This window comes from Ictalurus punctatus, chromosome 26 (genome assembly GCF_001660625.3).
Source record: "Ictalurus punctatus breed USDA103 chromosome 26, Coco_2.0, whole genome shotgun sequence".
NCBI lineage: Eukaryota > Metazoa > Chordata > Actinopteri > Siluriformes > Ictaluridae > Ictalurus > Ictalurus punctatus.
Genome location: NC_030441.2, coordinates 17,224,622 through 17,234,621, shown reverse-complemented (window position 1 = coordinate 17,234,621; position 10,000 = coordinate 17,224,622). Strand labels below are relative to the sequence as shown.

General features: G+C 39.8%; 1 protein-coding gene across 2 annotated transcripts in view; it reads left to right on the top strand.

Moving 5' to 3' along the window:
• Positions 1–10,000, top strand: part of mast1a (microtubule associated serine/threonine kinase 1a) — a 61,978-nt gene that overhangs the window by 5,467 nt on the left and 46,511 nt on the right. The window contains exon 2 of one of the 2 annotated variants that reach the window (XM_017457229.3): positions 3,408–3,439. In XM_017457229.3, the coding sequence (XP_017312718.1) occupies positions 3,408–3,439 (32 nt within the window). Of the gene's footprint in view, positions 1–3,407; positions 3,440–9,876 lie in introns of those variants that run through there. The other variant, XM_017457230.3, reaches the window with a different exon arrangement.

Here is a 10,000-nt window from a genome sequence, read left to right as displayed (position 1 = left end):
AGCATGACTATGGCAACCGAGGATTGTTCCAAATGCCTACGCTTGTATACTGTATGCATTAACACACACACACACACACACATCTATAATATCTGCTCTATAGATGCTCTTATCCTCGTCCCTTAGTGCGAATCGATAGCGATTCGGTGTGCGGTGTAACTCAGGGATCTGTCCTGGGACCGTCCTCAGATGCTCTCTTTATGGCCCATTAGGAGAGTAACGAGAGTCTGACAAACCACTGAGGCGGGGAGGAAGAGAGCGGTGGGTTTAGGGCACAGAGAGAGGAGCAAGGAGATGGAGTAGGTTACAGAATGGCCAATAGGAATATCTCCTGAGTAGGGGTGAGATGAGAGGGTCCATCTGCTGAAACGATGTGTGTGTGGATCTTATTACATGGTAACGAGGTTAGAGGTAATATTTACTGAGAGTATTGCTAATTAGCTACCATTTGAGCTGGTGGGTGTGGCCAATTTAACAGGTCGTCTACTAATTAACATATAGCAGGTGTAACGTGAACCCGTTTCACGAGAGCTTTTTAATTAATTAATTAATTTAGGATTTTAGTATTAAATACACCATCATCTCTCTTCTTGATAAAATGAGATTTTCAGTCCAGAGACTCCAGCTGAGGCCTAAAGTTTACATACACCTACGCCCAAGCTCCAGATGTCCGATATTACCGTACATTCCTTTTCGGCAAGTCAGTTACGGCATCCACGTCGTTCACGTGAAGGGTAAACAATCGATTAGAAACAGATTCATTTCAGCTTTAATCAACTATATCAGAAGTCCAGTGGGCTAAAGGTTTACATGCACAAGTTGACGGTCTCTTTAAACAGTCTAGAAGATTCTAGAGAATGATGTGATGACTTTTAGGAGCTTCGGTTTGGCCAGTTGTCATAATTAGGAGTCCGTTGGGAGCGCACCTGCGGAGGTGTTTAAGGAACACCCATGAGAGCCAGTGCCTTTTATGTGGCTTGATACCGTGGGAAAAATCCAAGCAACTCAGCCGAGACCTGCGCAAGACTTCCACAAGTCCGGTTTCCCCTTAGGAGCGATCTCCGAACAACTGAAGGTAGCGGGAACATACAAACAACTGTATACAAATGCGTCATTCAGGAAAGAGACACAAATTCACAGGGATGAAAGGCTCAATTGAACCCTAAGACGATAATAAAGGTAAAGGCGCTGGAGCCACCAAAGTATGTACATCAAAACGGCCTGAAAGGCAGTCATGAAAGGAAGAAGCCCCTACCTAAGTTTGCTGGTGATCACCAGCCTTTTGGAGGAGTGTTGTCTGGTCAAATGAAACAGAAATGCAGCTGTTAGGAGAAAAGAGTGAGGCTTTTAATCTGAAGATCACCATCCCAACTCTGAAGCATGGGGGTGGCAGCATCATGCCGTGGGGGGGGTGTTTTGTTGGAAAAGGGACCGTTGCACTTCGGAGAATAGATGACATCGTGTCATGAGGAAGGAGGATTATCTAGAAATACTTCAAGGCATCAGCCAGAAAGTTCAGACTTGGTATCTCGCAGAAACCAAAGTTTTAAAAGATTTAAAAACAACAAGGTATTGAAGTGGCCATCACAAAGAAAGAATCCCATAGAAAACCCGACCGAGTTACACGAGATCACGAAAGATCCTGATGTTGACGGTGGAAATGGTACACAGGCGTGTGTATACACAGAATGCCGAGATCGCAACCTTCGAGATTCTGAAGCTTGTGGCCAGAAAAGTGTGCCAAAGATATCAGACACCCCATGAGCCATCGGCTGAGCGTCCGAGTCCGAGACGAAGACCTGCTTAGTCATCTCCTCCGCATTCGGTTAACGATCGACGGCCCAGCCGCTCTCCTCCTTTATTGACCTCTGCCTCTCTTTTTTTTTTTTTTTTTTTTTTTTTTCCATCCCTCATTTTATTCTCGCCATAAACAATCAGGTCCACTCTCTCCGTCGCAGGAGCGAGGCCAGCGCTAATTCATTATCCGGCTTGTTTTGTTTCCTGGCAGTCTGCAGGTGTGTGGCGCAAGGACGTTTATCGACGCCGCCGCCGCTCGGCATTTCCTTTATTCTCCGCGTACAGTATCGATCTGGTCTCTGACCGCTCCCCGTCTCATCTCGGCCGACGACCGTAGAAACGACGAACCGAAGCCGGCAGGTCGGGATCCAGCATGGACCTTCTCTGGTTTGGCCATGATGGATATGGAAGACGTCCCAGCATCCGTAGATTTAACGTCCAACGTTGAAGGATCAACTTTGGTGTGTTCATGCAGTTTAAAACCATGTAGCCTTTTCGCTAAACAGCTTCATACTGGTGAAGAAGCCGACACTTCCTTATACGTGGTCGTCCACTAATCGTAGGGTCGGCGGTTCGATCCCCGGCCCACGTGCCTCCACGTGCCGAAGTGTCCTTGGGCAAGACACTAATCCCCAAGTTGCTCCCGATGGCAGGCTGTCGCCTTGCATTGATGTGTCCACTGATGTGTTTGTGTGAATGAGAACCAGTGTAGTGTGACACGCTTTTTAATAGAATTATTTTGATTATATGATTTAGTGCTGCTGCCTCGATATATCCGACTTCCAAACCGCACTTAAAAAAAAGTTTTGTTTTTTTTATATCCGCCGTATGAGATGTTCATTATTTTAACAAGAATTGTAAGCGTTGTCATGTTGCTGAGGTGCACGAGGAATAAAACACTTCAGGACGTTCTGCTATGAGAAAATGAATCAACTTCTGGGTGGTCACACAACCCTCACACAACCCTGTTGTCGATTATTTACCTGTAACATCACACCGAAAAGTCCTTTTCCTTTTATTTGTCTCACTCTCTCTTGAACATGAGCTTTCAGGATTGACCGGAGTAACGGATTTCGTGGCAGAGAGGAGAACACGTCTCTGAGCTGAAGAGTTTGTCTAATTATGAAGACTTTACGCAAGATTTTGGCACACACACACACACACACACACACACAGGACATTTGCCCATTTAATCCTCCATTAGCTGCCCGGTGGCGCCAGACAAGCTGGCAGGAAAACTCGTGTCACGCACAATGTCATCAAAGCGAGCCACGGCAGGTGAGGTCATCATCCCCCAGCGCGAGTCCTTACTACACCAGCAGGGGGCATTAGCATGGGCTCTTTAATAGCACACACATTTATCTCGTTCCGTCTCTCTCGATCTCTCGGCCTATCCTGTATGACCTTGGTGTAATGTTTTGGGGATTGCGCTCCCCTAAGTGCTGTCCAACATCTCGCTCCTAATGAATATCCCTCTTACATTACACCGAGCACTTCAGCTTTATAAGCAGCCTGTGATTGAACAGATAGTGGAGCGTTATTTTTTGTGAATGATCCATTTTAATCTCACTATCTCTGGTTTCTCTCTCTTTCTTCCTGTTCTCTTGCAGAAGGATCTGCCATTGCCACGGAAGAGCAGCGGGTAACGTACCACCACCATACCCTGTCGCCACACTATCCACTTAAGCTTAGTTTATATGTCTGTTCAGGAGCTTTTCTGCCTGCACGCGCTTGGAAATGAATAAAGTTAGTTCGCTAGTCTGAAGGGTTCTTTTGGTTTGTCCCTCTCAGAGAACCCATAAAAGAAGGGGTTCTTTTCATTCCCCCGTTTCCTGAAGGCTAGAACTCTTAACCGTCCAGAAACAAACCCTTTAAACGGAAAATCTGACATGTTTCGAACAGGCCGTAATGCAGTTTTTTATGTTTTCGAGCGCACACACACACACACACACACACACACACACACACACACACACACCTGCCAAAAGCCTCATTTGCTAATTTAGCTAGTTTGAGACTAAGCCCATTTTTGTTCCAGCACAATAACACACTTCATTTTCTCACTCCATTAAAAATAATCAGTAAATTGAATAATTTCATATGCCTAGGAGTGAAGGAGGCGTGGCCTCTGTGCGTCAGTCTCAGTGAAGGAGGCGTGGCCTCTGTGCGTCAGTCTCGGTGAAGGAGGCGTGGCCTCTGTGCGTCAGTCTCGGTGAAGGAGGCGTGGCCTCTGTGTCAGTCTCGGTGAAGGAGGCGTGGCCTCTGTGTGTCAGTCTCAATGAAGGTGTGGCATCTGTCTGTCAGTCTCAGTGAAGGACTTCTGAAACTTTTTTTTTTTTTTTTTTTAACACTCTACTCCGCATGCCCAGCATTAAATCATATGTATCACAGACGAAAGTTTCATATTATTAATGAATGCTTTAAGCTAAGATCAGGGTTTTGTGAGTCAGAATTCTGGAGAAAAGCCCCCCACATGATCTGCCCATTAATATCCAACCAATCAGGACAAGGAGTATCTGTAGTTTCTGTCAATCATGTGGCCCGAGAGTGTTTTTGGGGGCGTTGTTTTGGATAGAACAGCGAGGAAAGAGGCTGTATTTGTTCAGATTTTGACTTTCTATCCACTCGCTTTAGCTCACGTCCAGCCAGATCACTGACCGCACCTTTTAATGCGTCTTTCGTCTGATCGTCGAGTACATATTAATACGCCACACGCTGTCATCTTGGACGCAGAGCAATACACAGCACACACCTGACACACTGCACCTGGTGCACACGTGAGCTGACCCCGTTTAGGAAGGACACGGTGATGAGCTGATGAGCTAGGATCCGTAAACTGAGCAGCAGTGTGGGGTCTCACTGAGACGCTCTCCATGGTGCTGAACACCGTCCTAGCTCTGTTTTACACACACGCACACACACACATGACTCCTCATGTCTGTCTTTCATGACTGTGTATATCCATGCTTCTTGGTTGTTTTTGTTCTTTGCTGCACCGGTGACTCCGTGATGAATCAATTTTATTAACTCAAGCTGAAATAAACATTTCCACACACTCATCTCATTTCATGAATCTCAATGGAGGTGCTCTGTGCATGTACGTGTGTGTGTGTTCATTTTTAGCAGGTGCTGCGTTTTGATCCATTACTGCCACTGTTCAGGTACCTGCTAAAAGCAACTCTTCATGAAAGTGCGCACGACATACAAGCTGACACGGACGTGCACACACGCGCACACACACACACACACACGCACAGCTGTCTCTCAGTCGCTTATCAGTATGCAGTGAATAAAGCTGTTGGGAATGAAGCTGGGATCGTAATCGTGTGAGCGTTAAAGCAGTGAAGTGTAAACACATGATGGAGGATTGGACGACTCGGTTATTAACGCACGTGTCATAAAGCTTCACGAACGAGCGCGCTTAGTCTTACAGCATGATCAGAGTTCAGGTCACATGACTAGACATTTACTCAAGCTGTAAATCTGCCATCTTTATGCAGACGCTCATGTTCATCTGTCTAAATACGTATTTCATATTTTGAAGTGAATACAGTCTATTTTTCAGAATAGAAATGAATTCATACCTTGTTTTTGTTACGGTAGATTCTCTGCTGGGTTTAAATAGATCATATGTAAAAAGGTCACGATTTAAATCCAGATTATTAAAGGCCGGTTGTTAAATCTAGATTATTAAAGGCAGGTTGTTGAATCCAGATTATTAAAGGCCGGTTGTTAAATCCAGATGATTAAATCCAGGTTATTAAATTTAGATTATTAAATCCAGATCATTAAATCCAGATGATTTAAATCCAGGTTATTAAATCTAGATTATTAAAACCAGATTAATTAAATCCAGATTATGAATCTAGATTATTAAATCCAGGGTCTTAAATCTAGATTATTAAATCCAGGGTCTTAAATCTAGATTATTAAATCCAGGTTATTAAATCCAGGGTCTTAAATCTAGATTATTAAATGCAGATTATTAAATCTAGATTATTGAATCCAGGTTATTAAATGCAGGTTGTTAAATCTAGATTATTAAATCTAGATTATTAAATCCTGATGATTTAAATCCAGGTTCTTAAATCCAGATTATTAAATGCAGGTTGTTAAATCTAGATTATTAAATCTAGATTATTAAATCCAGGTTATTAAATCCAGATTATTAAATGCAGGTTGTTAAATCTAGATTATTAAATCTAGATTATTAAAGGCAGGTTGTTAAATCTAGATTATTAAAGGCAGGTTGTTAAATCCAGATTATTAAATGCAGGTTGTTAAATCTAGATTATTAAATCTAGATTATTAAAGGCAGGTTGTTAAATCTAGATTATTAAAGGCAGGTTGTTAAATCCAGATTATTAAAGGCAGGTTGTTAAATCCAGATTATTAAAGGCTGGTTGTTAAATCTGTATTGTTAAATCCAGATGATTAAATCCAGGTTATTAAATTTAGATTATTAAATCCAGATCATTAAATCCGGATCATTAAATCCAGATGATTTAAATCCAGGTTATTAAATCTAGATTATTAAAACCAGATTAATTAAATCCAGATTATGAATCTAGATTATTAAATCCAGGGTCTTAAATCTAGATTATTAAATCCAGGTTATTAAATCCAGGGTCTTAAATCTAGATTATTAAATGCAGATTATTAAATCTAGATTATTGAATCCAGGTTATTAAATGCAGGTTGTTAAATCTAGATTATTAAATCTAGATTATTAAATCCTGATGATTTAAATCCAGGTTCTTAAATCCAGATTATTAAATGCAGGTTGTTAAATCTAGATTATTAAATCTAGATTATTAAATCCAGGTTATTAAATCCAGATTATTAAATGCAGGTTGTTAAATCTAGATTATTAAATCTAGATTATTAAAGGCAGGTTGTTAAATCTAGATTATTAAAGGCAGGTTGTTAAATCCAGATTATTAAATGCAGGTTGTTAAATCTAGATTATTAAATCTAGATTATTAAAGGCAGGTTGTTAAATCTAGATTATTAAAGGCAGGTTGTTAAATCCAGATTATTAAATGCAGGTTGTTAAATCTAGATTATTAAATCTAGATTATTAAAGGCAGGTTGTTAAATCTAGATTATTAAAGGCAGGTTGTTAAATCCAGATTATTAAAGGCAGGTTGTTAAATCCAGATTATTAAAGGCTGGTTGTTAAATCTGTATTGTTAAATCCAGATGATTAAATCCAGGTTATTAAATTTAGATTATTAAATCCAGATCATTAAATCCGGATCATTAAATCCAGATGATTTAAATCCAGGTTATTAAATCTAGATTATTAAAACCAGATTAATTAAATCCAGATTATGAATCTAGATTATTAAATCCAGGGTCTTAAATCTAGATTATTAAATCCAGGTTATTAAATCCAGGGTCTTAAATCTAGATTAAACAAATGCAGATTATTAAATCTAGATTATTAAATCCAGGTTATTAAATCCAGGGTCTTAAATCAAGATTATTAAATGCAGATTATTAAATCTAGATTATTAAATCCAGATTATTAAATCCAGATGATTTAAATCCAGGTTATTAAATCTAGATTATTAAAACCAGATTAATTAAATCCAGATTATGAATCTAGATTATTAAATCCAGGGTCTTAAATCTAGATTATTAAATCCAGGTTATTAAATCCAGATTATTAAATGCAGGTTGTTAAATCTAGATTATTAAATCTAGATTATTAAAGGCAGGTTGTTAAATCTAGATTATTAAAGGCAGGTTGTTAAATCCAGATTATTAAATGCAGGTTGTTAAATCTAGATTATTAAATCTAGATTATTAAAGGCAGGTTGTTAAATCTAGATTATTAAAGGCAGGTTGTTAAATCCAGATTATTAAATGCAGGTTGTTAAATCTAGATTATTAAATCTAGATTATTAAAGGCAGGTTGTTAAATCTAGATTATTAAAGGCAGGTTGTTAAATCCAGATTATTAAAGGCAGGTTGTTAAATCCAGATTATTAAAGGCTGGTTGTTAAATCTGTATTGTTAAATCCAGATGATTAAATCCAGGTTATTAAATTTAGATTATTAAATCCAGATCATTAAATCCGGATCATTAAATCCAGATGATTTAAATCCAGGTTATTAAATCTAGATTATTAAAACCAGATTAATTAAATCCAGATTATGAATCTAGATTATTAAATCCAGGGTCTTAAATCTAGATTATTAAATCCAGGTTATTAAATCCAGGGTCTTAAATCTAGATTAAACAAATGCAGATTATTAAATCTAGATTATTAAATCCAGGTTATTAAATCCAGGGTCTTAAATCAAGATTATTAAATGCAGATTATTAAATCTAGATTATTAAATCCAGATTATTAAATCCAGATGATTTAAATCCAGGTTATTAAATCTAGATTATTAAAACCAGATTAATTAAATCCAGATTATGAATCTAGATTATTAAATCCAGGGTCTTAAATCTAGATTATTAAATCCAGGTTATTAAATCCAGGGTCTTAAATCTAGATTAAACAAATGCAGATTATTAAATCTAGATTATTAAATCCAGGTTATTAAATGCAGGTTGTTAAATCTAGATTATTAAATCTAGATTATTAAATCCTGATGATCTAAATCCAGGTTCTTAAATCCAGATTATTAAATGCAGGTTGTTAAATCTAGATTATTAAATCCAGGTTATTAAATGCAGGTTATTAAATCCAGATTATTAAATGCAGGTTGTTAAATCTAGATTATTAAATCCAGATTATTAAATCCAGGTTATTAAATCCAGATTATTAAATGCAGGTTGTTAAATCTAGATTATTAAATCCAGATTATTAAAACCAGGTTATTAAATCCAGATTATTAAATGCAGGTTGTTAAATCCAGGTTATTAAATCCAGATTATTAAATGCAGGTTGTTAAATCTAGATGATTAAATCCAGATTATTTAAATCCAGGTTATTAAATCCAGATTATTAAGTATTTATTTTCATTTTACACCAAAGCGCTGTTGAATTCTGGATTGTGATTGGTCAGAAGGTGGCGATTCATTTTCTATCAGCAGCTCTGACAGCTCTGCCGACTGACACGTTATGGTTTCTATAGTAACCGCTCATTCGCAGGCCACGTAATCTAAGCCTAATACTAAACAGTTGAAAACCTGCCGTTTTTTAACAAAGAAACGAAGGAATGAATGTTTATAGCTGCTATAACGTATGCGATAACAGGAGCTAAATTGTTTACAGAACATTCAAAATGTACAATAAATGGATCAAAATATGACGTCTTTCTTTATGAAATAGTCTTTCTGATGCTCGGCGAATTGCTGCGGCGGAAGAGGAATGAAACGCGCTGCTTTGGGAAAATAATCGACTCTGCTTCATCACAACCTTCCATTGTTGATCGTTTTCCTACAGCAGCACGCCCCGAAGTGTTTTATTCCCGACTTCTTATGCTGCCTCGACGTTTCATTTTCTACTCTTGACCTATTTTGCCGTGAGAGAGCGATGAGAAAGTTGTCTGGGAAATGAATATATGGGTCAGTGTTCATCTCATTTTCCCACATCAGGGACATGTTAATTATTCAAATTGAATTTCAACGATTTGTCATCATCATCTCTGCGTGTGTGCGTGTGTGCGTGTGTGTGTGTGTGTGCGTGTGTGTGTGCGCGTGCAGTTTGTTATAGTAGGTCAAAGAGATGATGTCACTTCATAAGCAATATGGCATGGAAAAACAGGCTGAGGGGGGCAGAGAGGGAGAGGGAGGGAGGGAGGGAGGGAGGGAGAGGGAGAGGGAGGGGGGAAGAGAGGGAGAGGGAGGGGGGGAGGAGGGAGAGGGGGAGGGGGGAAGGAGGGGGAGGGAGGGGGGAGGAGGGAGAGGGAGGGGGGAGGAGGGAGAGGGGGAGGGGGGAAGGAGGGGGAGGGGGGAAGGAGGGGGAGGGAGGGGGGAGGAGGGGGAGGGGGAGAAGAGAGGGAGAGAGTGGGGAGGGAGGGGGAGGGGGGAAGGAGGGGGAGGGAGGGGGGAGGAGGGGGAGGGGGAGAAGAGAGGGAGAGAGTGGGGAGGGAGGGGGAGGGGGAGGGGGGAGAGGCTTGGGTTACCTTAAGCATTGAATCAACCAATCGGATTTGATCATCCGAGGCTGGAGCCACGCCCAGGAAGCTTTGTGGTACAGAGAGAGAACGCAGTCATTGACATCATCAACATCCCTCCTCT